This window comes from Penaeus vannamei, chromosome 16, assembly GCF_042767895.1.
Source record: "Penaeus vannamei isolate JL-2024 chromosome 16, ASM4276789v1, whole genome shotgun sequence".
NCBI classification, from domain to species: Eukaryota; Metazoa; Arthropoda; class Malacostraca; order Decapoda; family Penaeidae; genus Penaeus; species Penaeus vannamei.
The window spans coordinates 10,997,294-11,024,793 of NC_091564.1; the positions used below are offsets into that span (position 1 = coordinate 10,997,294).

Sequence of the window (27,500 nt, forward strand, 5' to 3'; positions counted from 1 at the left end):
CTAATTATTATCTTTAATAGCCATGACGCTAGTAATCCTACTAGCGTTAATGACCGGGTTGTGCATCGCCCTCCCACACCAAGACTTCGATGCTGCAGAAGTATTGCTAGATAGCTTCTCGGACAGCGAGGTTGGTTAAGCTTTCTTTGCTTTATTTTTGCTTTATATATTAGTTACTTTAACTATGAAATTAAAGCTTATAAATTTGATTAACCAACTAGTTATTTGGTCTTGCAGCTAGACCAGCTCCTAGCAGAGAAGCTGGAGGAACTCCAAGTAGGCATTCTAGATTCCTTCAAAGAACACCTCCGAGCTCATGAAAATACACTCGCACAGCTGCATCGTCGCCGCCGAAGCTTGCCTGCACGTCCCACGATCCCGACAGACTACTGGCATGGTTATGTGTTTGGAACCTTATCGACAAGGGAAAGTAAGAGGTTTTTTTTTCTTTTTAACTAAAAGCATTTTTTCTTAAATTCACCCCCTAAATATGCTTTCCCCTTAAATAGAGACGGTAATAGACAGCGTGGCCGTTGAAACGGTGAAGAATATGAAGACCATCATGGATATTTATCCCATAAATCTCCCTAGTACTAAGGCCATATATAAGGTGGGTTAGTTTACTTTATATCCAAACTTAAGGATAAAAAATATCTAAAAGGAAAAATAAATAACTAAACTTTCAGGATGGTCTTGGACACGGATATATCTATAAAAATGGCGAGATGAAGTTACTTTTGGTCCGTAACATGTGGACAAAGTCGATGTCTGGATGTCCATGCGCAAATGACCCAACTGACACGGTAAGTAGTGAATAACCTTTAATATATGCACTTGATATAGCAGGCCATAAGGCTACCTATTATTTAAATTTTTAATGAAATTTTCTTTAAAGAAATGTGCGTGCTGTACGCAAGGTGGAAAACTGTGCTCGCCTAGTGTAGGTCTCCAGGGTAACGTCTGTGTTGATGGCGATAGTGAGCTGGTACTAGAATGTACTCAGTCAGGTAGGTAGGTGAGGAGATAAGACTGAGGGAATTATGAGAATATACGGACTAGATTCAGATTCTACATTGGGAAACCTTTGTTAATTTATTTGTACCGTTCGCAGGTATTCGACCTCTTACCCTCAATGCAGCAGTGGCCTTTGATTACCATGCTGAGGGGCTTTCGCACCCACAAAGCCACCGTGAAGTAATCATTGTTGCAGACAAAAAGACTGTCACCTTTTACAAACTGGTGGGTATAGACCATGAGTGCATAGTGTACTATAAATTGCACACTAAGCATTATAAAATGACTCTTATTAACAGGATGAACAAGGTCTGCAAGAGTTGCATACCCAAAAAGGCCACAGCCACATCCACCTCGGTGAGGAAGTAACTCACTTGGGCTTAGGAGAATTGTATGCAGAAGAGTTCGGGGCACTTGTGAAGAAGCGGTTTGCGTTTTTCTTTGGTGAAAAGGAGGAAGCTAAAGTTTACTTCCAAGTTGTTGTGAATGGTACCACCGATACCTTACAAACTGGGTTAGTAAATTCATTTCTATGAAATGGATGGAGATGGGTTTAAATTTCTTGAACCTTGATTTTCATTTTGTCTTTAACAGCCTGTTAAAACCTTGGGAAGAATATGGCTCTGAAATGAGAGTTTGGCAAAATGATGCACAAATTATGATGGGGGTCCTGAATGGAACTAACCTGCACATACACGAGTTGTTGGTGAGTTTACCCCACGTTGCATAAGTTATTTTATTTTTTTTTTATCCCTGACAAAATGCTTAAATTTATCCCAACTTTCAGACTGATCGATGGGGGAGACAACGAATCTTTTTCGTTCAAGATGTGCAGTTTCCAAGTGATGTGATGTACTGGAAAATGTATTCATCAGGATTTGAAAAGTTTTTGATTGCCGTTACTCCTAGTTTAACGCGTGTTTTTAGTCTTCAACAAGGATTTTACAAATTCTTACAGGACTTGACACCTGGTGTTCTTGGAACTTTCAAAGATGTTGTACCCCTTCAGGTAAGTGACCCTTTCGGGTTGTAATTAAGCGACTCTATTGAACTTCCATGGCAACTGATAAGCGCTTCCTTGCAGATTCCATCGTGCAAGAATGACGTGGTTCTACTAACAGGTTCAGGAACCACTTTGGTTATATTTGTATGGAACAGTGTAGATGGGAAGTACTTCAAGGCAAGTATGATAAGAATTTATGGAAACCATAATTTTGCACTATAAGTTAATAACTCTAATTTAAAAACTGCCTTATTTTTAGGCCAATGAGACCACTATATCGGAAGATATCACTGGATGGGAACTAAGCTTTGGATCCGTGGGAGTAGGAAGTGCTGCTATTCCAACTGTACGTATAAACTACATAATTTTAATTTTATATTAATTCCCAAATTTCCTAAAATAAATTAAACCTTGCACCCATAGGTGGTTGCACAAGCGGCAACCAGTGTGGCCGCAATAAAGCTAACATCTAGCCTCCATGATATTATGGATCAAGGGGTACAAGAAAACGAAGAGTTGCAGAAAGAGAAGCTCTACATAGAAGTAAGCCATTCGATAATAAACCATGAATATATTTTTCCCGACTCCCACTTCCAACACCTCATCCATTTTTTCTTTTTCGTTTTTCAGAACGAATACACAAGACAGACCAGTGTTATGTCTCTTATGCAGAATAGAGTGGATAATGCAATAGACGTACATACTACAACCAAATTATCTGGAGACTACATAATTGACAGCGTCATTGTGGATGGGGTTGGTAAAATACAAGTCCTAAACGCTATTCAAGTTATAACTTTTTATAGACTTTAAACTTTTTTATTTTTCTTCCCTTCAGACTTTGAAGACAAATGTCTTTGATGCTGTTGACATGACCTTCCCAAACACAGACTTTGCTTCAGGTGTATCTTATTCCGACTACAAATCTCATACCGCCAACATCAGCGACTCTTTCACCTGGCTCAATAACCTGGATAAAACATTGAATCAGTACTCCTCAAGGCTGCAGGGCAAGTACTTTAAGGCCTATTACGTCTTGCAAATAAGCTTGCTATGCTATATGCAAGAGGCTAAATGTGTAATCATCTTACAGATGCTGTGAAGATTGCAGGAGGTAACCAGAAAATAACTGGAATGAAGACGGTTGTTGATGGGTTAACTGTAAGTAACCTTGCAACTACAGAGGTGTCGGTCCAAGAAGTGATGGACAAAAATGACCAAAGCTTCCCTCTAACCGATTACCTTGAAGGATTAATAAGGTTGGTTTAATTACTGCTTTAAACTAGTTGCTTTTTATTGACAAGAACACTCTTTTAATTTTACTTCACTTCAGTTTCAGTGATGCTCGCAAGATAACTGGCAAGAAGACCTATGTAAAAGGTCTTGATGTCGCAAGCCTTAATACACCCTCTCTGGATGACATTCCTGTTAGTGACATTGCGACCACAACTGGAAAATATTCCCTTGTGGGTACTACAGCATTCCCTACAATGAATGCAGAAAACGTTAACCTCCCTACCGGTGGTGTGGTTGGTGGTATTGATCTCTCCAATGCAGTTCTGTTAAGTGGACCCGCCAAATTGGGTGAGTAATTTATAAGTTTGGTGCTCTGCAAACTAGTGGTACTATTTAATTAAATCTAATGTCTTGCTAATCTTCCAGGATATCTTGCCTTTGACAAGAATGTGACTGTAACACAAGACCTAAATATAGGTAATAATGAAGTCGATGGAGTTGTAATCAACAACTTGTACAGAAATGCACTAACAAAAGCAGGTGGAGAAGTGAAGGGACCACTTACTTTCACTAATGATGTGGTTGCAAAATCTCTTTCTGCTTCCTTGCTGTCTGGTGTTCGCTCAACAGACTTCTTGACCTATACCGTCTTCAAGGACAAGGATACTCAGCTGACAGGCCGCATAAAGATGCCAACACTTACCGCCCAAGGCTTGCAAGTTAAAGGAAAAGTCAATGGCAGGGTATTCCCAACAGATTTACCCCTAAAAACCGATACTACTCTGAACTTGGGTACCAAAACCTTCAATCATCTGACTTGTGTAGATCTTAATGTTGATGATCTTCTAACTGTGGATGGTGTTCAATTTAATAAATTGGTTACACTTCACAGGCCCCAAACAATTACAGGCAACATTACCCTTGCCGAGTCGGTAAATATTCTGGGTAACCTTGATGTATCGTCTAGCCTTGTCAAAGGAATTGACTTTGACGAACTCAATAGTAATTTGACGGCTATCCTGAATACTAATAATCAATTTGATGTTATATTCAAAGGAAGTGTCTCCCTTCCAACAACGGTATACGATGGGACGCTCAGAGGCCTAAACCTGGTTGACCTTGCAGGGGATGTAATCTACACTTCTGATGCTTCTGCTCTATTAACTGGTGCAAAAACCTTTAATGGTGACCTTCAAACTTCTGAAGCTACATTAAAGAGCACATTTAATGGATTGAGTTTTGATGACTTTGTAACAGTTAATGATGCTAAGACCATAGCTGGAGTGAAGACTTTCAAGAAGCCGGTAACCTTCTCATCTACAGTAGATGTAACTGGGCTAGTTGATGGTGTGGACTTGAAGCAACTCTTTGACTCTGCATTGTACCTGGACAAGGCAGGACAAGTGGTAACAGGAAGGAAGACTTTCACTGGTACAGTATCCGCTGGAGAACTAGATGTTCAGGGCCGAGTCTCTGGTGTGGACTTCAACACTATTCTTGCCAAATCTGGAGACCAAGTCTTCACTGTGCCACAGAAATTGGCAGCCGCATCCTTTGGTGCTCTAGATGCTAACCAAATAGACATGTCAGATGGATTCACAATGAATGGTATCGATATTTCTGTGCTGGACAGCATTCGCATGAGCCGTAAGAATCCTACCCCCCACTCGGGTGTTCTAACTGTAAATGGAATGGTATCTGTCCTTGGCTCACTTGATGCAGTAAACATTGGTGGGCATAATGTTGCACAGTTGAAGAGCAACATCGTCACTGATGATGCAGACTCGATTATATCGTCAGATCTGAGCTTTGCAAGCTTAACTGTGAAGGACTCTGTCAGTACTACTAACAAGATTGGTGCTAATGGCCAGAATATAAGCAGAATCAACGAGAATGCAGTGTTCCTGGCAGGTAACAATGCCATGACAGGATCTGTTACCTGGGGTGACCTGGACCTACAAGGTGATGTTGCTGTTGGAGGACTTGTCAATGGGAAGGACCTGCAAGTGGTGCACAATGATGCTGTGTATACAGATGCAAGCTCTGTTCAAGTAACTGGTAAGTAATGAAACTAAAGTTATTAAATTTTATAGTTTGTACAAATGTATGGAAGTTTTATACAGCATAACTTTTTTTTTTCTTCCAGGTAAAAAGACCTTTGCAGAATTTTCTGTGAAAGGTAATATAAACGCCGAAACCACTAATGGAATAGACTTGAGTAAGAGATTGGTAACTCTTGACACAGACCAGGATATCGTGGTACCCTACGAGTTCTTCACTCTGCATGCAGAGAAGAACCTTAATCTTGGTGGAACATTTGATGCAGTAGATCTTGTAGCCTTGGACAGTACAGCTCTGAAAGAATTGCAGGATGAGACTAGTAAGTCTCACCTAGGGATTATCTTGCTCCCATTCAGATATTTTGTCCTTTATGAAATTTCCTATTAACATTTCTTCCCCTTTTTAGATAACATCTACCTTGAAAAAGTACAAGCAGGCACCATTAACATCCTAAGAAATCTAAATGCGGTGAATGTAAATGATAGGTTAAATGATGCAGTGAGGCTCCAAGCACAAGATGTTAAAATTTCTGGTAAAAAGACTTTCCATAAAGACACTACATTCAATAACTTGGATGTTACAACCCTAAATGGCGAAGACCTGACTTACTATTTGAGTCATGCTGTAAGAAAGAACCGCCCAATAAGTCTTGCATCAAATATTAAAGTAAACGGGTTAGTGAGTGCACCATCGGTCACTGCAAACTCTCTAACAATAGAGGTAAGTCTTTTAATCGATTGCTTTTAAAAATTAATATTTGAAAGCCCTAATATTACAACTCTACTCCCTAATTTCAGGGAACCGTGGATAATGTAGATTACAAGACCTTAATGAAAAATGTGGTTCTGCTGGATGATTCAAAGAGTCACGGTATAAAACTGGTAGGTCTCGTGAATTTAATTTTGTTTTTGTTTTTACTCTTAGATTAGCTTTTGAATTAAAAATAATTGTTATTTTAGGCATTCGAAGATGACGTGTCGGTAAAAGGTGCCCTTGGCGCTACAAGCCTTAATGGTTTCGACTTGGCAACCAACTACCTCACAACAAACACCATGCAGAGTCTTTCTCCAAATGTGGAATTCGAGAGCATAACCACTGCTAGTATTACAGTTGATGGATTCGTTAACTCAAAGAAACTGCCGGATGAAGTCGCAAATACACTAAATGTAAGAATCTGTAAATTAGAGGGTTAATTTGTATAAATCTTAATTAATAATAATGTTAATTAATGGTAATAACATTCATACAGGTAAATGGCGGCCAGACTGTTACTGGTATGAAGAGCATATCTGGGATTGTCAATGTAGCAAATAATGTGGAAGTGACAGGTAATATCAACAATATAAAGATGGCTACCGAGGCAATATACCTAAAAGACGCATCTACAGTAAATGGTAAGGGAGACTAGTACTTTACATTTAAAGTTCACTTTAATCTTGGATATCGTGGAAGTCGGACTAAAGATGACCACCATAGACATATGGTCCCATTAACTTTGTTGTTTTAACAGGACGCCTAAAGTTCTCTAATGGATTGCTTACATCATCTCTGACGAGCAGCACCAATATGATAAGCGATATTGATATGAGTGATCTCTCAACTAATGCATGGTATTACAATGAAAGTGCTACTATTTCAGCAAGCATGATATTTGATTCTTCAGTTACTATGAAGGTATGTATCTATACACTAGAGTACCTTAACTGTAGGACATGTACACCTTATTAACTCTAACTTTATCTCCAGGACTCGTTAACGGTTGTTGGCACCATTGATAAATTTAATATTGGACAAGTATACAATGATGCAAAACAAGCTCTGAACCAGTACTCTACTTACAATGAAGGAATTAAGGCAAGTTAATCCTTCCCTCCCTCTTAGTTTTATTAAAGCTTTTAAGTGTTTTAGCTTTTAGATCCCATTTTAATAAGGATAGCTATTTTGAGCTTTTCAGTTTGTCAGGTGTTTAGAAAAAAATCGGAATACAAATGCTTACAAGTAATTGTGCAAAATTTTCTTTTGTAGAGCGAATATGCTGTAAAGTGCCCTCTCATCCTGGAAGCTTACAAAGATACCCAGAAGGCCATATTTGATGCAGATTACTTCAGACTTGTACAAGAAATTGCTCTTGGGAAAGTGCATCATGCTTCTACAAGTTTCTGGGTATGATTTCGCTATATAGAAAAGCACTGGGCCTCTTTAGTTGGTAACTTCCCTTACTAACTGCCTGAACTTCTTCCAGGCTTCAGGCACTACTTACATCATCATAAGCTGGAAAGATGAATGCAGCTCAACACTGTACAGGTTTGAGTCTCCAGGAAAACTTGTGCACGTGCAAACACTTGCAGTGTCAGGCCATGGTAAAGACTGGTTGGCAATTGAGCAAGGTCAAGAGGTATGAAGAACTTTTAAAAAAAATTCTAGTTCCACTTTCTCTAATGGACAGGAATTTTAAATCTTTTATTTTTCAGATCTTCTTGGTGATGGCGGCATCAAGTGAAGGGAATGCCTGTACCAAACAGAATAGTGTAGTCTGGAAAATGTCAAATGGTGCACTTTCGGTGAGCACTATCTCAAGTAGTTTCGCATAACTTGAATAACATTTCTAACTTTCTAGCTATAATTACTTTTATTCCTCCAGGTATACCAAGACCTGCTTCCTGGGACAAAAGTTTCGGCAAACCATGGAGTTGTATATATAACTGCTCCAAGTGCTACCCATAGCTATATCTTTGATACTAAAACTCTGCTCTTCAATTTCGTTAATACTGCTACTACTGAAATGGGTAAAAAAAAAATTAGCCTTCAAATGTTTTTTTAAACTACTGGTAGTTGTATTAAAAATCCATTTTTCCGTTTTTAAAACATAACTTAACCCACTAATTCTTGCAGATTCTATTTTGACCTCCAAAAGTGGACACAGTGTAGCTTCGATAAAATTGCAAGGAAGTCTAGTTTTATTTGTTGATGGACAACAGCTATCCTCGCAACTCTCAAAATTACAAGTTGATGACTCGGTGTTATTTGAGCAGCAAGGCAAAATATTATTGCTGGCGGCAGTGACCAGGAACCCTCTCTCTGGCATAGAATATAGCCTAGATGTGAGTATGCACTCTTCCCCCTTGCATATTTCCAATGTTGTAACCTTTACATGTATTTAACCTGATCTTCCCTTTCAGCTCTACGGCATAGATCCAACTGAGAATACTCTAAATTGGTTGGATTCAAAACCACTACTTGCAGCTGCTACGTTAACTTCCTTCTACAGTGGGAATGCAATTACTGGAAAAACAATAGCTGTGGTTATGCAAGAAAACTATTACTGCCCCACTGTTTATACAGTACTTGGTAAGGCTTTAATGCATGGGACATTGTTAATTTATAAACAAACATGTACTGACAATTATTCTTCATTTCAGGCTCCGAGTTGAGATTCTTCTCTGATCTTGCTACTCCAAAAGTGAACTGGGCTATATACATCAGCATACCCAATGAGGCCTTCTCAGAAGTCAAAGATCACTATCTTCTGGTTGGCAAAGGTGATTCTTCGAAGCTTCTGTACCTTGAAATGCGTGGCTTAACACATGAAGCCTTGGACCGCACATGTCATGTAGATGATTTCAAATATCCAGAATTGATACCGCGAGTGTAATAAAAATTTTAAAAATTTTATTAAACCATTAAGTATAATAGGGCTTTAATATTTCCTTAAATAGTGGTATTTGAGTATTCACTACAATGAATTGTATCTAAGGGGATGCATAATGATTGTTAATACAGCAATCCTATACCTTTACAACTCAAATTTAATAATCAGATAACTTTGCCTTTTAATTTAGCAATTAAAGCCTTTAATGAAGGAAGGATTAAATTTTATACTTTTAATTTGTACAACAATAACTGATTCTTTAGAGGATTAATTGCAATTAAAATGCATCTGATCGTGCAGCAAAAGCTTTTTAAAATGAATACTGTTAAAACCACCAAATTGAAAGTTAGCCAGTAGCCAAGCAAGAGCTTTATCCACTACCTAAACTGTGAATACAGTGGGAAGAAATTAACAAGCCATTTGGCTTGTCTAAAGCCTCTATACAATGCTTCTAATGCATATAAACCCCAGCAATGCTTCGATAGGAAAGTCCCTTCCATGCATCGTTATAAATGAAGCTTTTAGTGTCTTGCTTAGCTACACTTGAATAGCCTCCCTTGCACACATCCCTGCCTTCCTCGAGTTGTACTACTCTCCTCCATGGGTAAATGTCCTGTGACATGGATTATGTGTTGCAAACCACTTAAACTAAAACCTTAAATATTCGCAATGGCACACTTTACCAAGTGATTAATTTTCTAATCGACAACTGGACGAAATAGCATGTACAGTAGTCTTGGCAACATTATTGCTGCATGTGTAGAAAGGTGTAATGCAGCCTCAACACCATGGGTGTTGCCATTTCGATAAAAAAAAAAAAAAAAATACAGTACATAACATTTGAAGGATATCCCATTACAAAGTCGACTAACTTCCCTAATTTTTTTACTTTTAAAAATGACGTATCAATTGCTTTGCTTGCTTTCCAAAGGTTAACCCCCAATCCCTTGCCCATTGTTGTCGTGGGGGGGGGGGGGGGGCTTCTGAGACTGTTAATGATCTGACTTACAAGATGGGAGCAATCTATAGCACGATCAAATTTAACTGATCATTCTGGCAACCCCATTTCTGCAGAACCTCATCCAACCCTTAATACCTGTACTGGAACTAACTCTCCCCAGCAAACTGCCCAGTCGATACCAAAGATTGGTCAGACTGTGGAGAAGACTTATTAGGATGCCTCAAAGACCAAGATGTGAAATCAGTACATTGCTACACCATTCCTAAAGGTCAACGAAAGAATCCGACCAACATTGCCAATACCTTCTGTACACATGACCTTCCCTTACGTATCTACATCGGTGGACAATACCTCCGTTCGACCATACCAACCCCCTCCCCGTCAATTTCAAAACTGTTGGTGCTTTGGACATCCTGCCAAACATTGCCGTTCCACAGACCGATGACCCATGTGCGCCCAACCTGGTCATAACCGAACATGTGCTAAATGTGGCGGCCCCCATAATGTATTTTATAGCTGTCCCACTTACAAGTTTGAATCTGAGGTAGCAACTGATACAAAAATGGTCTCCCTTTACGTGAAGCCAGACAGGAAGCACTTCGACAAGGTTTCTCTCATACTCCATACTCTTGTAACCTCATTCGCTCAGTCCCTCCCCCTCCACCCCAAAATGTCCCTATTTCCACTTCTACATTCTACATCCCTCAGACCAATTCTACATCCCTCAGACCAATTCCTTTGCCACTCTAAACCGACACCCCAATCTCAACTACAGCCCCAACACCAAGACCTCTCCCTCCCCGCACTACCCGCAGTAGACAGACTAAACGTTCTAACCCTTCTTCCCCTACAGCACACTCACCTCCACCTACCTTTACCTTTATTCCTGAGACACCAGTCTCCTCTTCCTCCCCCCCCTCATAAGAAAACCTTTATCCCACAAAACACTCCAACCAACTCCAGTGTAGAAACAATGTATGACATTCAAAGCTATATGCTTGAAACACAAGATCCTTCCACACTTGAAGTGGTTGCCGATATTCATACCCCTCCTACTCCCTCTCAACACAACCTAACCCCCTCAATTCCGTCCACCTCCGATATCCATCCTTCCAATATCCACCCTCCTACCACTAATACTCCCCCTACATCTACTCCCAACACAACCCACCCCCTTCAACCCCAACTATAGGCACATTCTCCCTCCCTCCATCCCCTCTATCTTTTGCAGTCCCCCTCCCGGATACACACGAGAATCACTCATGTCACAACAATGCCCTTCCCCAAATTCCCTACCTCCTAATACCCCTCCTTCACACCCCCTACCTCCTCCTCCCCCAGATTCCCCAATACGTACCATATGCGATATCACTCCTAAGCTATAGCTCTCCTATATTGGAATATTCGCGGTTACCGTTCTCATAGACCAGACCTACGTCATATCCTTGCTTCTTATAATCCATCTATTATCTGCCTCCAAAAGACTTTCCTCACACACCCTCCTATTCCAATTCCCAATTACCATTTTATATCTTCCCCCCACACCCTTTATGTCTCGTCTATACTTATCCATCATAATACACCTTATGTCATACCTCCCATACAAACTACTGTCCTGTGCACAGCTATTCGCATCTTTCTTCGCCGCTGGATCACAGTGATTTCAGTCTACTTCTCCCCATCCCATCCCATTGACTTTGCTGCCTTTGAAACTCTAATTTCCCAACTCCAACCACCTTTCCTCATAGTTGGTGATTTCAACTGCCGCCACACTCTGTGGGGTGACTCTACCACCAACTCTCGAGGCCGATCTCTAGAACGCTTCCTCTTCACAAATAACCTAATTATTCTTAATTCAGATCGCCCCACACACTTTGACATGCACACACAATCCTTTTCATGCTTTGACCTCTCCCTATGCTCTCCTACTCTACATTTAGATTTCCATTGGTCAGTTCTAGACCACTTAACCTATAGTGACCACTTCCCAGTACTCTTTTCTTCTACTTCATATGTACCACTTCCTAATCCTCCACGCTGGTGCTTCGATAGAGCTGACTGGCATACTTTCACTTCACTCTCTACTATACCTATCCCTCCATCCCCCTTACCGTCCATTTCAGATATGCTACAATGTTTTACAACCACGAGCTCAAGACCTTGTACCTCTAAATGTGTTCCATGGTGGAATTCTGATTGCACCAAAGCGCTTCGCTTAAAACGAGCAGCCTGGAACGGCTATCGCTACAAACGAGGCACCCCTCACCAGCTATAATACATCCAAATCTTTCCTCATCCTTTTCTCTCACTCACTTACGGTCCCCAAACCCCCACTATTCTTATATAACGCTCCACTCCAATACCGTTCTTCTGGCAAATTCCTAGGCGTTATATTTGATTCCAAATTGTCCTGACGAGACCATATCTTGTACATCAAAGAAAAAGCTCAACACCGCCTCCGAATCTTACAAACTCTTTCACACATCTCCTGGGGCTCAGATCGCAAAACTCTCTTCCATCTTCATGTTACCTTGATTCTCTCCACTCTAGATTATGGATGCCAAATCTTCTCCTCTGCCTCAACCTCTCTTCTTGCTCACCTTGATACAATCTACCACAGCGGTCTCCGCTTAGCCCTAGGTGCCTTCTGCTCCTCTCCAGTTGAGAGCCTATATACTGAATCTGGCATGCCGTCCCTTTCTCGACGTCGAGCCCTTCTCTCTCTCCGATGCTATGCTCAATTTCACCAATATTCCCTTACCAAACTAACTATTCCACAAAGGTATGAAACCTTTACTTCTTCTCCATGTTTACCAACTCCTCTCCCCGTACGCATGGATACCCTCCTCTCCCATCCTTCTCACTCATTTCCTTGACCATATCTCCATTCATTCCTCCAGCATTCATGTTTACACTGACGATTCCAAATCCATCTCAGGAGCTGGATTCGCAGTAACATTCCCAAATTGCACTTTAAAATACACCCTCCCTCCTAAATCTAGTCTCCTTACTACAGAACTATATGCGGGATGAGTATATGCGTCTTAAGACGCATATACTCATCCCCTCTTCCTCTTTTACTATTTTTACTGACTCCCGTAACTCCTTAACCCTCATAAAGTCTATGCACTCGACCAATCCTCTGTAAGATCCAGAACTGGTTCTTCTATCTATCCACACGTCACAAATCTGTCAGATTTTGCTGGGTACCCAGCCATGTTGGAATCCCTGGCAATGAACAGGCACTCTTGCACGCTATGCCGCAATGTCCACATCACCTTAACTACGCTTCTCACATATTCCAGCTACGGATTATTACCACCACTTTAAAACCTTCTTGTATACCCAATGGCAATCTTTTTGGTCAAGAACACAATAAATTACATACTGTAAAACCATCAATCTCCTCTTTGTCAGCTCCATTTCACAAAAACAGACGTTGGGAGACGGCCCTCGCGCGCTTAGGTATTGGCCACACACGCCTATCTATGTCACGCTCAGACCCGTCCCTATGTCCTCTGTGTGGAACTGAAAGAGGGACGTTACATATTCTCTTGTCCTGTCCACGCTTTAATACAGCATGTACCACTGCTTTTCCACACCTATCCTCCCTTCACCGACCTTATTTTTTAACCATTAACCATTAACCATTCCAATGGTTAAAAAACAAAATGCGTAGACCTCCAAGGTTAGATAGCACTATTGAAAAGTATATTAAAGGACAGGTAAAGGGTGATAGTTGCTATGCGTCAACTATGTAGAGTGATCTTGAAAGGTTAAAGATGGGTAAAGGAGTTGTGTGAATGGGCTATGGTGGGTCTAGGTAAGGGACTTACATAAGGGTTTCACATGTGTAACCCTTATGATAGAGGGGATGAATGGAGGGGGAATGTACGTGTAGTTGAGAGGAGTGGGTTGTGTTGGGTGAAAGTAAGAGGATGGATGTAGGGGGAATGAGTAGGAGGGGGATGCATATCGGCAGTCACTTCGAGTGTGGAGGGAGCATGAGCTGTGGAATTTTGTCTTAAGCATATAGCTTTGAATATCTAACAGTTTCTGCAGTAGAGTTGTTTGGAAAGAGTTGTGAATCAAAGGTTTTCTTATGAGATGGGGGTGGGGGAGACTGGTCTCTGAGGAGTAAAGATAAAGGTAGGTGGAGGTGAGTGTGCTGTAGGGGAAGAAGGGGTGGAACGTTTAGTCTGTCTACTGCGGGTAGTGCGGGGAGGGAGAAGGGATGTAGTTGAGATGAAACCTGTGGTTGAGATTAGGCTGTCTGGATTTAGAATGACAAAGGAATTTGACTGGGGGACGTAGAATGTAGAAGTGGAAGTGGGGAAGTAAGTAGGTATAGGGGAGGGAGTAATGGTTAATGGTTAGTTAAAAGCGAAATTAATGTGCTAGACATCTAAGCTCATATAACACTATAGGAAGGTATAGGAAAGGGTGATGTCAGGTGATAGTTGCTATGCGTCAACTATCTAAAGTAACGTTGAAAGGTTGAAAGGTTGAAGATGGGTAAGGGGGTTGATGAGGGAAAGGGTTATGGTGGTTTAGGTAAGGGAATTAGATCAAGTGAAGGATATTTATGCATCTGAGGAAGGAGAACAGGTTGTCAAGGCTGAAACTGGGATTCTGTAAGGATGTCTGATATGTTGGGAGGTCGGTGAAGGGAGGATAGGTGTGGAAGAGCATAGGTAAAGCATGGACAGGACAACAGAATGTGTGGAACTGAAAGAGGGACAGGTCTGGTTTGTGAGAACGGAAACCGCGAATATTCCAATGTAGGAGAGCTATATCTTATTTATTTTATGAGTTAAAGCGTCGGTACGTGTTGGGGACTCTGGGGGGGGGGGGGAAGGAGCTAGGGGGTGTAAAGGAGGGGTACCAGGAGGTAGGGAATCTGGGAAAGGGCATTGTTGTAACATGAATGATTCCGGGAGGGAGTGGAAAGGATAGAGGGGATGGAAGGAGGGAGAATGTGCGTATAGTAGTGGGTTGTGCTGGGAGGGAGTAGGAGGAAGTGGTGTGGGGGGAATATTAATGGTAGGAGGATGGATTTCGGAAGGATGGATAGTTGTAGTTGAAGGGAATGTGTTGTCTTGGGAGGGATTAAGAGGAAGGGGTGTAGGGGTGCTATGAGTAAGAGGGGGATGGATATCAGGATGGATAGATATCGGTGGTGGACGGAATTGAGGGGGTTAGGTTGTGTTGAGAGGGAGGAGGAGGAAGGGGTAGAGGGAGAATATGAGTAGGAGGGGTATGAATATCGGCAACCACTTCAAGTGTGGAGGGAGCATGAGTTATGGGATCGTGTGTCAAGCATATAGCTTTGAATGTCTTCCATAGTTTCTGCAGTGGAGTTGGTTGGAGAGTTTTTTGGGATAAAGGTTTTCTTATGAGGGGGGGAAGAGGAGACTGGTGTCTGAGGCATAAAGGTAAAGTTAGGTGGAGGTGAGTGTGCTGTAGGGGAAGAAGGGTTAGAATATTTAGTCTGTTGGAGCTGTGGTTGAGATTGAGGTGTCTGGGTTTAGAGTGGCAAAAGAATTGGTCTAAGGGAGGCAGAATGTAGAAGTGGAAGTGAGGACATCTTGGGGTGGAGGGGGAGGGGCAGTGCGAGCGATGTTACTAGAGTATGGAGTATGAGAGAAACCTTGTCGAAGTGCTTCCTGTCTGCTTTCACGTTAAGCGAGACCATTTTTGTACCCGAGAGTTGCTACCTCAGATTCAAACTTATAAGTGGGACAGCTTCTATAAATACATCACAGGGGGCGCCGCAGTTAGCACATGTTCGTGTTCGTGTTTATGCTAAGCAGTTTGATCGGTTATGACCAGGTTGGGCGCACATGGGGCATGGGGCATCGGTCTGTGGAATGGCAGTATTTGGCAGGATGTCCAAAGTGCCAACAGCTTTGAAATTGATGGGGAGGGGGTTGGTATGGTCGAACAGGGAGGGATTGTCCACCGATGTAGATACGTAAGGGAAGGTCATGCGTACGGAAAGTAATTTTGGCAATGTTGATCGGATTCTTTTGTTGACCTCTAGTAGGAATGGTGTAACAATGTACTGATTTCACATCTTGGTCTTTGAGGCATCCTAATAAGTCTTCTCCACAGTCTGACCAATCTTTGGTATCGACTGGTCAGTTTGCTGGGGGGGGGGGGGGGAGAGTTCCGGTACAAGTATTAAGGGTTGGATGAAGTTCTGCAGAAATGGTGTTGCCAGAATAATCAGTTAAATTTGATCGTACTATAGCTTGTTTGATCTGACTATTACGAGATGAGAACAGTCTGGTATAGAAAGGGACTGCCCACTTGTTTTTGGAGGCATTGTTGGAAGAGAAGAGTATTGCCGGAGTAAGGAGCTGTAGAAGGGATAAAAAAATCTGTTCCATTTAGCTGGGCTAAGCAGTATTTAAGATATTTGTAGGGTTGGTGGTGGTGGATGGTCGGGGACATGTGGAAGAGGGAGTATTCCGGAGTGATGTAGAAGAAGGTTGCGGGGGTAGAGTTGCTGAATTTGAGGAAGTTGAGAGGGTAGGAAGGTCTTGTGGAGATTGAAACTGCTTGGGTTGGTAATGCACTAGTAGGCATTGAGGAGTGGGTAGTAGTTTGTGTTCAGTGTCATGATCATAGGAGAGCCTGGGGTTGGGGAGCCGGTGGGGCTATTTGATGAAGGGCAAGCCTCATTGCTCCTATTAAGTGTATTACATCTTTATTACTGGCCATGGGAAGCCTTTATTATGCAAGGGAAATAAGCAGTCCACCCCCCCCTCCCCAGTGTGCTGTATGGGGGTGAGGGTTGGACAACTAAATCAGGGGAGTACCTTGCCCATGGTTCCCCCACAGGCCGTTCAGGACTGGCACAAGGTCAGCCTTTCATCCTTTCAGCACAGCTTTTACACCTTAAGAAGTAGGTAGAAGGGGATGGAGATGGGACGGAAAACAAAGCTGGAAGGGGTAAAAGACGAATTAGTGGAGTCGAGGGCTGTGACAAGGTAGGCGGATTCCCAGCATTGGGTCCCAATTCGTCTCCTATGCCTCCCCCTATTCCGCGACAACGGGCAAGGGACTGGAGAGTGGGAGGTATTATTGCCCATATTGCCGAAATGTGGTAGGTGGTATTGGAGAAAAGGATAGCAAGATGGGGGATTTAAATGAAGTTTAGGATGGAATTGAAGCCGAGTGTTCGGAGAGGAAGGCTTACTAGGTTACACACTATTTGGACTAGACTTGTGTAAAGTGAATTTGTGGTCGAGAAACTCACGATTTAGATAAGTGGAGCTATTTTATGAAGGAGCATGCCTCAATGCCCTCATTAAAATGATACGAAGGGTACAAAGTCCTTACTACTGGCCTTGGTAACCCTTGATTAGGTAGTAATAGTCCACCCCAGCCCCCCCAGAGGGGAAAAGTTAGATATCAAACAGGAATACTGTGCCCATGCATCGCCAATCCTTTCATGACTGGCCATAATACATCCAAAATACATCCTCCAAACAAAGGAAAATTTGTCCTAGACAGTACCTGCAAGAATTAAAAGACTAAAGTCCTTTGAAAGTTTGCAGCTCCATCTCTGATCAAAACATGTAATCACTGTAGTAAAGGAGTGGATTCCTGAATGGAGGGGAGGGAGGCAGAGTCGTGTTGTATATCTTGGATTCAAACTTATTCGAAACAATGTAATTTATCCCTAAGAGTCAATTTCTAGGCAATGAACAAAGCCATAGGACTTTAGTCCCAGATTAAAATTCAAGTTTAAAGTTCTAGACTTGAAATATGATATGGATTTACTGCCTAAAAATTCTGTAATATGTTCAGGCCTACTTGCAGACATTCCATGAACTTTCTCCAGCCTTTTTGAAATGTTCAAAATTTGACAGTCTGCATGGTTTGGAAAAAATGGAGTTCTAATCTTTACCATTTCATAAAGTTAGACATTCAAAGGCAAGTGGATTATCAAGTGGATTAAAGCATCATCAACTGTCAGTTATATGATACCATCTTAACATTCTGTTGCCTTAAATGCGCCTATCCTAGGCAATTAAGGCCTTAAACTTCCAATATATATATAAACTTTCCTAAGCCACATTTGAAGAGTTCAAGGGTGGGGGGGGGAAGCAATAAAAGGTAATTGAAAGTTAAAAAGGCCATCACATCCTTTGACAAAGAAATGGGGCCCCTTCCTGGGGTATTTAATAATCCTGGAAGGTTACCATTCGAGAATGCCGCACACCAAGTGCCAGCTATTCCACCCCCCCCCACCACCACTTTAGTAAACTTACTATTAAAGTGCTCTAGACTATAGCTTGTAGATTAATACGAATCTCTAAAACGGTCTAAAAGTTGGACAACCTAGCCTTTTCAGCATGGCTCAGGATGGAGAAAAGAAACATGCAAAGTAGTTTAAACGAAGGCAGAGGTACAAGGCGCGGTTATCAAGGAGCATTTCTTTTAAGCCTGCCCTATAAAAAACTAGTGAAGAATTGCAAAAGCAGAATTTTATGCCATTTCTGTAAATGGCATTGTATGCATTATTTCTATAGTAAATATTTAGCAGTGGTGTTTGAATTTCTCTTCCCTTTGGTTTACAGTTGCAAAAAAAAAAAAAATTCAAAATACTGAAGACAGGCAATATTTCTTTACTTGCCATGTGAAACCCTAATTTGGCCAAGTTTCCATAGTTCCCGTAAATGGGACAAATACCATGTGGTGCTCCATAACAATGTCAGGTGTCAAGGCATTTAACAAGGTTTGGTTAACAATTTATTAAAAAACTAAAATCTGATCATATCACACCGGGACTATTGGCATCAATTCAGGATACTTGAAGGCTGCTGGGTTGCACTCTATGTATCCAGCTTCATGAGTTAGTCCATTCATCTTTAGCTCCAGCAACTTTACTCCATTTCCTTGTCCAATTAACAGAGCATGCTTAGAGATTTCTGGGAAAGTAGCATCAGGCACACTGAAGTACTCCACCCACCAAGTTAATGGTGTATTCATTTCCACAAATGGCTTGAATTTCATTCCTGAAAATTTACAAGAGGATTAGGATTATTTTTATACACTCCAAATTTTAGGACCAAAACTTAACATCTACATACCATGCAATGTGTAAACTTCTGGGCACCAGTTCTCTTGTACAGCTACAAGTACAGTAGCTCCTGTTGCTGCATTCCCAGCAAAGAAGCTGGTCAGCTTAGCAGGTTCATTCAGAGGCTTAGAATCAAGCCAAGAGAAGCCACTAACAGGGTCAAGCAAATAAAGCTGAGGAGTAAGTACCAAGATTAGGCTTACAGCATTTCCAGCATTTCCTGAGGGATTAGAATTAAAGCCATTCCTAGTCTTACCTCAAGGTTGTGTACTACACCAGATACAAGTTCTCGTGTAACTGAACACATCAGGAACACTTTTCCATATTGTTGAACCAAGACTGCATCATCCATTTTATGGACTTCCATTAGCCCGAGCTGGACATTATTCACCCATGGTATCACAATTCCATTCTCGTATGCTTCAACAACTATAGTATTTCCACTCCTATCAATCAAAACTGCCGTTTCGTCTGTAAGGGTAGAGACATTAAGTGTAATATAAAAGGCTATAAATCTATAATATTTTTAGATTATAGAATTTTACTTACCAATAGCAGGTAAATTTTTCACCAATTCGAACTCGTTTGTAGAGCTGCTAAAGCTGTATAAGTGTCTAACATTGCCCATAGTAATAGCTATTCCTACTGTTCCAGTTTCTTGAATGAAAGTCTTTTCAACCCTTTCTCCAGCAACAAGCTCTTGGTGCACCTTAAAAAAAAAAAAAAACTCAATGTAGGTTCATGCAACAAGCAATTGAAATGCAGCAATTCCAATTATATCATACTTACAGTAAGTGCATCATTTTCTAGCTTTAAGGATACACTATTAGTCCTGCTGCAGCTATTGTCTGCCGACGATGCAGCACCAATGAAGTAGTTCTGTAAAACATTCGAGACATGTACAAATTGCTTCATAGAGTGCATATCGTGGTGGACGCTAAATTTCATTAGCTCATTCCACTTACATCTCCCTGATGTTCGAAGTGTATCCAGTCTTTACCAGATCCAAAATTGGAGTATAGTGTTGTTGTAGGGACAAATGAAGTACCATATTTGTCCATTGTCACATCACAACTTTTCTCCCAGCTCATAACAATGTAAGAGCTGTTATCAACCTAAATGGAAAGATTTGTTAGGTCATGCAATTAAATTTTATAGATCAGCTCTGACACCTCACTTTTTCATGTGGCAAAGAGGGAAACTTACTCTGGCAGATGCAGAAGACTTGGGTTTTCCACCAAACTGAGCTTCATTAACCAAATGGAAATAGTCTGCATCAAATATGGCCTTTTGAGTATCTTTATAGGCTTCTTCAATAAGGGGGCACTTGTTGATGTACAAGTTCTGTAAAGATTATAATTAGTGATCCCTGCTAACAAGTGCTATATTTTGAACAAGCTGAAGTGCATTACTTACCTTGATGCCTTCGTTGTAGGTCGAGTAGGTATTTAGTGCATTTTCAGCATCTCCATACACTCCACTTACGAGCATGCCATCCACCGTGTGGTTAGTCAGGAGAGTCTCCTAGCAATAGGATCAGGATGTTAAGTTACCAAGCATAACTCCAAGCATAACTCCCATATAAATTTATAAAGTTAATATAATTCTTACTTTCATCACAACTGGATCCATAAAGTTAAGGCTAGCAGTGATTATAGCCGCTTCATTGTAATACCAAGCATTATTTGCCAAGTCTACCACATCTATATCTCCAATCTCACCACTGGTGCTAGTTAAACTTTTCACAGTCAGGTCAGAAGAGAAGTGAAGACTACCTGAAATGGAGTAGTTTAGGTAATTTTTTTTTTCCTCCCATGACAGGTGGCAACTGATCTCTTAATTAAATACATACCACTTATTGTTGGAGCTTCTGTCAGATATACGACTTCTGATGAAAAGTCTACCAAGGTATTGTCTCCTGTTAGGCCTGTTACTTCTACATCATTTGATACAATTGTCACACCATTTATAGTTTTCATTCCAGTTATAGTTTGTCCTCCTTGTATCTAATTTTAGAGATATTAGTGTATCAGTAATATGAAATTATAAATTAATGTATAATAAATTTATATACACAATTTTAAACCAATACATCTCGTGGTCATAATACACTTACCTTCAGAGTATTTGCAAATTCTGCAGGAAGGTTAACGTTATTAACAGAACCCTGTACCGCCACATTAGCAGATGCATGAACATTATCAAAGTCCACATTCGTTATAAAGGTTTGTGGTGTATTTGTGGTTAGGTAATGAGTATCCATATCCAGATCATTTAATCTGATGGTAGCAAGGTTACCCTTCACCAATACATCATTTGTGAATTGCTGAAGGGAGAAAGTAGTTTTAGTATACTGAAAAGCATTTTTTTTTTATTACCATCTCTTGCATTAAGCATATCCTACTTACCAAATTTGAAGTTGAAGACTGCGTGCCATCAAGGAGAACTGCTCTAGTCATCAAATCCTTGTAATCGATTCCATCTACTGTACCCTTAAAATTGAAAAAGGGATTAATAATTTCCCCACTATCATACCCATTATGCATAGTCCAAAAGTAAAATTCGATTCATACCTGTATGTTGAGGGAGTCTACAGTTATTGAAGGCGCAGACACTAACCCATTCACCTTCAATTTTTTGTTCAGGTTAATTGGGACATTCTTTCGTACAGCATGGTTCAAGTAAGTATTGAAGTTAACGTTGTTCAAGTTTGTGGTGAAGATATTCTTGAAGGCAACATCCTTAACGAAGTTCTTAGTACCTTTTATGGTTATATCTTTACCAGTTAAGCGTACTGCATCTTGAAGTCTTGCATTTACATCAATACCTCCAAGTTTCCCGTTGACTTGGAAATCGCCAATGGTTACTTTTCCATTGAAGACCAAGTTTTCTGAAAAATATTACCATTAATATAAAGTTTACCCATCAAGACTAACCATTAAGACTAGCATTACTTTACCGAAATGCTCACCAATGGTATCCATGCTTTGCTTGAGGGCTCTTGAGTCCAGCTTCACTAGGTCAACCCCATCAAAAGTACCATCGAGTGTCATACTTTTTTCTGCCGTTATAGTATCGAAAGTGAATGGAGCAGTGATATCTTGGTCAGTGTGGAGAGTGAAGAGTCTTTTACTAAGGTCAATATCATTTGTAGTTTCCGTGTTTATGTTTCCTTTCACCGATAGACCGTTTTGGAAGACCTTCTTGCCTAAAATTAAGATTTAAAAATCAAACTTTTATATTTCAAAAATTTTAAAAAGGTAAATTATCTTTTAATTAAGACTCACCTGTCACCCGAACAGAACCGTCATCTTTGTACACTGCATCATTGTGCACCACTTGCAGGTCCTTCCCATTGACAAGTCCTCCAACAGCAACATCACCTTGTAGGTCCAGGTCACCCCAGGTAACAGATCCTGTCATGGCATTGTTACCTGCCAGGAACACTGCATTCTCGTTGATTCTGCTTATATTCTGGCCATTAGCACCAACCTTGTTAGCAGTACTGACAGAGTCCTTCACAGTTAAGCTTGCAAAGCTCAGATCTGACGATATAATCGAGTCTGCATCATCGGTGACGATGTTGCTCTTCAACTGTGCAACATTATGCCCGCCAATGTTTACTGCATCAAGTGAGCCAAGGACAGATACCATTCCATTTACAGTTAGAACACCCGAGTGGGGGGTAGGATTCTTACGGCTCATGCGAGTGCTGTCCAGCACAGAAATATCGATATCATTCATTGTGAATCCATCTGACATGTCTATTTGGTTAGCATCTAGAGCACCAAAGGATGCGGCTGCCAATTTCTGTGGCACAGTGAAGACTTGGTCTCCAGATTTGGCAAGAATAGTGTTGAAGTCCACACCAGAGACTCGGCCCTGAACATCTAGTTCTCCAGCAGATACTGTACCAGTGAAAGTCTTCCTTCCTGTTACCACTTGTCCTGCCTTGTCCAGGTACAATGCAGAGTCAAAGAGTTGCTTCAAGTCTACTCTATCAACAAGCCCAGTTACATCTACTGTAGAGGAGAAGGTAACAGGCTTCTTGAAAGTCTTCACTCCAGCTATTGGTTTAGTCGAAAAACTATGTACAAGGTCATCAAAACTCTTGCCATTGAATGTACTATCAAATGTTGCATGGGATATACTCACAGGAAGGTTAAAGCTCTTTGTGCCTGAAATTGCTGCTGCACTGTCGGTGCTGTAGATTATATCTCTGCCGAGATCGACAATATTCAAGTTGTTCATATTACCTTTGTAGTCCACAGTTGGAAGATGGACATAGTTCTTGAAGTAAATGTCGAATCCTTTACCCATTGGGTTCTGAATAGCTGTAAGGTTTGCATAAAGGTCATCAAAGTTTACACCTGCAACCAAGCTGCTAGCAACGTTCAGACTGCCTTGAATATCAACACCTTCCGTGAGAGTTTTTCTTCCTACAATAACTTGAGGTCTATGAAGGGTAACCAGTTTATCAAACTGGATACCATCCACAGTAAGACTATTTTCAACTGTAAGATCAACACAAGTCAAATGATTGAAGGATTTGGTGCCCAGGTTCAAGGTTTTATCAGTTTTAAGAGGGAAATCGGATGGGAAATCTTTGCCATTTACCATGTCTCTCACATACAAGCCTTTGGCTGTAAGGGTTGGAACCCTTATCTTGCCTGTCAATTTAACATCTTGATCCTTGAATACAGTTGTGGACAAGAAAATAGGTGAACTAACACCAGATAGCAGGCTAGCCGTTAGAGACTTTGCAGTCACATCGTTTGTGAACTCAAGTGGTCCCTTCAATTTTCCACCTGCTTTTGTTAGTGCATTTCTGTATAGCTGCTCAATGATTACACCATCCACATCAGTAGAATCTACTTGTAGGTTATCAAGAACTGTTAAGTTCTTGTTGAAGACAGTAGAACCTGAAATATTCAGTACATTTAATAACTTGCAATTAAGTTTTGGAATAACTTAAAGGACCAAGTAAATGGTTCACAAAATGATACTTACCTAATTTTCCTGGGCCATTCAAGGTAATGGCATTTGTCAAGTCAACCCCACCAACAGTGCCATCTTTTGGTAGATGAACATTTTTAGCTTGTAGGGTGCTGGCAAAGTTTACATTTCCAGTTACTGCATAACTTCCTGTTGTAGTTGCAACATCACTTACAGGAATATCATCAAGTGCACTCGTTTCAAGGTTTGTAACATCAAGGCTTGTCGTGAAGGTCTTCTTACCAGTTATTTTGCGTAGATCAGCAAACCTAATAATAGATTCAAATTAGAGACTGTACAATTAAACTTTGCCAGAACTAAAAGACTAATACTTACTTGACTAGTCCTTCGAGTCTTGAAGTTAGAGGGAAGGCATTACCATTGTCATCCAATACCTTTTGGAAAACTGCACTGTCAACATTCATATCTTGCACTGTTAATCCATCCACAATTACCTTTCTTCCATCTATCTTCTTGGTAGTGGTCAGACTAACAGCATCTAGAGATATACATTGTTAGATCCTTAAAATACCTGCCTGGCCAAAAAACTCTTCTAATTAAAAATAGCTTGTACCTTGTAATTCCAGTTCAATTGATGTCAAGGTATTATCAATACTCTGTAGCCATGCAGAGCTATTTGCAATATTTTCAAGGTGAGCTTTGTATCCATCATAACTTATTCCAGTAAGATCGGTGTTGGGGAAAACAAGGTTGTTTGCACTGAAGTCGGTAACTGTTAGGGTCTAATAAAAAAAGATTAGTATGTATATCAATAACAAGTTTAAGCTAGAAACTAGAGGATAGTGTGGAAAGTTAGACCAACCTTATCAAGGTTTATGCCACCCAAAATGGTAACATCTCCAGTTATGTCAACTGTTGCTGTAGTAGTGTCTACAGAATGATTTAATCTGTCTTCTATATCAAGCATTACTTCCCTCTGGCTTCTATATTCGTTCTGCAACAAAAAAATATCAACTTCAGTGGCCGATGCAGAAGCAATGATCTAGAATATGGTGAACAGTGCCCTTGTCGAGTAGAAATTTTTAATTTAAGCTAATTTATGAGCTTACAAGACTAGGAAAAAGTTACCTCCAAGTACTGCTTTCTGTTCTTTAAGGCAACACTTTCATCCCACACAGGATCTTCGATATGTTGCATCTCTGCAAGAACATTAATGCCAACTACACCCGTCGTCGATTGTAGAATTAACTGGAATGCAAGTAATAGTTATATTTGGGGATTCCATACATTTTAAGAGCTCGACAAAATCTAACTTTAAATAAGTATACTTACTTTGGGAACAGCTGTACTAATCGACCTTACATCACCAAAGCCTTTGGTCCAGTCAGTTATATCAACTGCCAGAGAAGTGTCATTTGCCTGGAAATGAAAATTGGGACCTCAAAAAAAAGATTTTCCGCCCACCCCCCTGCACCCCCCCCCATACATGGGCTTTAACTTACCAGGGTATAAAGTCCTGTTGTTCCATCCCAAACAAAGATTTGCAAACTCGTTCCTGATCCGGTAACTAACATCACCTCATCTTTACAGGATGGAAGCTAGGAAGAGATTTAAAAGGTTATATTTGTTTTATTAAAGTAATTCTATTACATAAACCACAAGAATTTTTACTTACAGTTACAGGCACCATTTCTTTGAAACTTGCAATACTACCAGTAGGCAGCAAGTTCTGGAGAATTTGGTACTCTCCCCTACTCTCCATATAAACGCGGGCAAAGGTAGGGGTCGTGGCTATTAGGAAGTTTTCAAAGCCTGTTGCATAACTCCTCCAGGAGGTCACTCCTGCTGGGAGGCTCAACACCTGTTGCAGCGATATTTGCTGTCTACCCCAACGGTCACTCTGCAGAAGAGCACTTCGTAAGTACCAAATTGTGGCTTAAAAATAAAATTAATCATTTAAAAAACTTACTTACCGTTAGTTCATGAATATTGAGGTTAGTACCGTCTTGTACTCCAATGATCACTCTTCCACCATTTTGCCAAACTTTCATTGATGTTCCAGTTGTATCCCACATCATTGAAAGTCTGAAGATTTTATAAAGATATAATTATGGTTTACCTTAATTTCTACATACCATTTGCCAAGTTCAACTTACCCAGTTTCTATGGAAAAGTCCTGTGGATTTGTTACTATTTCGTAATAACGCTTACTGCTACTATCAAGGCCGAAAGTGAACAAGTATCTTTTTCTTGTAACTGTACCGAATTGTTCTACAAACATTTCTCCATATCCTAGGTGAGTTACAGGACTATCTAGATTTATAGTGTTGTGACCTTTCAAGGAATGGAAGTCTTGCAGACCCCACTTGTCCTGGAAGGAGAGGAAATTTGTAAAGGTATTAGACAAGAGGGCTTAAGAGCCGATTGAATTTATAGCATTAAAACCCTTGTTGGATAAGGCACGCACCATCTAAGTCCCACCCGTTTAGAACCAGTCCAGGTTCTGTAACCAAACCAAGTACAGGCCATACTCACGAGTCTATAGAAGTGAATATTTTCTCCTTTTGCAATTACGACAACTTGCTGCACACCCTCAGAGTAGGTGTGGTATTCAAATGCGATAGCATTATCTAGCTCTAGAGATCTTGGACCTAGAAATATTTTAATTTTTAGCTTATGCCAAGTATTATTCAAATAAGAACTACCTTAATCGAATCTACTTACTTTGGGAAGAACATGTATGAGAGTTTATCTGAGAATCTTCAACGCACGTGTTGCTTACACCACTAGCCGATACTTGGCAGAGGACACTACCAAGAGCGCAGCAGGCACATCTCTTAAAGAGACGTAGATAATGATTTCATGCGTTGAAGGATTCGAGTATATTTTTTTTATATTCTTTATAGTCAATTTTACTTACCGTGTCCGAAGCCTGGCCAGGACAGGAACACCCAGTAGGCGACTTGGTCCACTGGTTCCGGACCGTTAGCAAGTGCATCGTGTCATCTTGGAGAATGTAGCCATTACCCGAGTCGAGCTGGAAATGCAATTGCATTCTTGTTAATATGGGTTACAAGTTACACGCAAGGAATATTGCACTTGCAGTAATCATAACAAACCTTGTAGATTGCGTGAATGTTATCAAGGGCCACGGGAAAGATGTCCACCACAGTATGTACATTTGTGAAGTTTATGGTAACAAGATCCGTCACCGACGCAACTGGAGGCAAGAGTTTATTAATACATTTTTTTTCCAGCTTCGGAATTTTGACACATTTTACCAGATTATAAAAACAAACATTACATACTTTCCCTCGATGGACGAGTGTCGTAGACGTAGGAGTGCCAGTCGTCCTGACCTATGGTGGGGCGTGGGGGCAGACTGATCGCACGACGATGCCGGTGAAGATGGTCTAGAGTCTCTTCATGTTCCCGTAATTGCTGTTCGTAGGTCTTCAGGAGGTCTACTTGAAGCGTCACCAGTTTTTCGGATAGTAGTTGGTCAAGCTAAAACAATATTGATTTT

General features: G+C 40.8%; 2 protein-coding genes across 2 annotated transcripts in view; one reads left to right on the plus strand and one right to left on the minus strand.

Annotated features, from left to right (window-relative positions):
• The window catches only part of LOC113805372 (uncharacterized), a 9,524-nt gene extending 520 nt beyond the window's left edge, over nt 1-9,004 (plus strand). Inside the window, exons 2-32 of the mRNA XM_027356358.2 lie at nt 21-130; nt 238-430; nt 510-610; nt 687-803; nt 896-1,007; nt 1,112-1,239; nt 1,314-1,528; nt 1,609-1,720; nt 1,802-2,023; nt 2,099-2,194; nt 2,277-2,363; nt 2,441-2,560; nt 2,648-2,773; nt 2,856-3,027; nt 3,111-3,276; nt 3,351-3,601; nt 3,680-5,311; nt 5,400-5,633; nt 5,721-6,034; nt 6,112-6,195; nt 6,274-6,480; nt 6,564-6,708; nt 6,825-6,988; nt 7,061-7,168; nt 7,340-7,477; nt 7,557-7,709; nt 7,786-7,875; nt 7,956-8,100; nt 8,207-8,415; nt 8,494-8,662; nt 8,734-9,004. Coding sequence (XP_027212159.2) covers nt 23-130; nt 238-430; nt 510-610; nt 687-803; nt 896-1,007; nt 1,112-1,239; nt 1,314-1,528; nt 1,609-1,720; nt 1,802-2,023; nt 2,099-2,194; nt 2,277-2,363; nt 2,441-2,560; nt 2,648-2,773; nt 2,856-3,027; nt 3,111-3,276; nt 3,351-3,601; nt 3,680-5,311; nt 5,400-5,633; nt 5,721-6,034; nt 6,112-6,195; nt 6,274-6,480; nt 6,564-6,708; nt 6,825-6,988; nt 7,061-7,168; nt 7,340-7,477; nt 7,557-7,709; nt 7,786-7,875; nt 7,956-8,100; nt 8,207-8,415; nt 8,494-8,662; nt 8,734-8,966 — 6,351 coding nt within the window. The 5' untranslated portion in view covers nt 21-22 and the 3' untranslated portion in view covers nt 8,967-9,004. The remainder of the gene's footprint in view (nt 1-20; nt 131-237; nt 431-509; nt 611-686; nt 804-895; nt 1,008-1,111; nt 1,240-1,313; nt 1,529-1,608; nt 1,721-1,801; nt 2,024-2,098; nt 2,195-2,276; nt 2,364-2,440; nt 2,561-2,647; nt 2,774-2,855; nt 3,028-3,110; nt 3,277-3,350; nt 3,602-3,679; nt 5,312-5,399; nt 5,634-5,720; nt 6,035-6,111; nt 6,196-6,273; nt 6,481-6,563; nt 6,709-6,824; nt 6,989-7,060; nt 7,169-7,339; nt 7,478-7,556; nt 7,710-7,785; nt 7,876-7,955; nt 8,101-8,206; nt 8,416-8,493; nt 8,663-8,733) is intronic.
• Nucleotides 9,005-18,674: 9,670 nt separating this feature from the next.
• LOC113805387 (uncharacterized) overlaps nt 18,675-27,500 on the minus strand; it is a 9,551-nt gene continuing 725 nt past the window's right edge. Inside the window, exons 3-32 of the mRNA XM_027356380.2 lie at nt 27,283-27,481; nt 27,094-27,194; nt 26,895-27,011; nt 26,699-26,810; nt 26,510-26,625; nt 26,131-26,345; nt 25,948-26,059; nt 25,650-25,874; nt 25,477-25,572; nt 25,307-25,393; nt 25,103-25,222; nt 24,837-24,968; nt 24,588-24,756; nt 24,350-24,512; nt 24,029-24,282; nt 22,306-23,940; nt 21,990-22,226; nt 21,592-21,908; nt 21,427-21,510; nt 21,135-21,344; nt 20,871-21,024; nt 20,630-20,793; nt 20,435-20,542; nt 20,225-20,362; nt 19,984-20,133; nt 19,808-19,897; nt 19,568-19,727; nt 19,275-19,489; nt 19,029-19,191; nt 18,675-18,953 (exon numbers count right to left, since the gene is read on the minus strand). Of these exons, the coding sequence (XP_027212181.2) occupies nt 18,715-18,953; nt 19,029-19,191; nt 19,275-19,489; nt 19,568-19,727; nt 19,808-19,897; nt 19,984-20,133; nt 20,225-20,362; nt 20,435-20,542; nt 20,630-20,793; nt 20,871-21,024; nt 21,135-21,344; nt 21,427-21,510; nt 21,592-21,908; nt 21,990-22,226; nt 22,306-23,940; nt 24,029-24,282; nt 24,350-24,512; nt 24,588-24,756; nt 24,837-24,968; nt 25,103-25,222; nt 25,307-25,393; nt 25,477-25,572; nt 25,650-25,874; nt 25,948-26,059; nt 26,131-26,345; nt 26,510-26,625; nt 26,699-26,810; nt 26,895-27,011; nt 27,094-27,194; nt 27,283-27,481 (6,282 nt within the window). The 3' untranslated portion in view covers nt 18,675-18,714. The remainder of the gene's footprint in view (nt 18,954-19,028; nt 19,192-19,274; nt 19,490-19,567; nt 19,728-19,807; nt 19,898-19,983; nt 20,134-20,224; nt 20,363-20,434; nt 20,543-20,629; nt 20,794-20,870; nt 21,025-21,134; nt 21,345-21,426; nt 21,511-21,591; nt 21,909-21,989; nt 22,227-22,305; nt 23,941-24,028; nt 24,283-24,349; nt 24,513-24,587; nt 24,757-24,836; nt 24,969-25,102; nt 25,223-25,306; nt 25,394-25,476; nt 25,573-25,649; nt 25,875-25,947; nt 26,060-26,130; nt 26,346-26,509; nt 26,626-26,698; nt 26,811-26,894; nt 27,012-27,093; nt 27,195-27,282; nt 27,482-27,500) is intronic.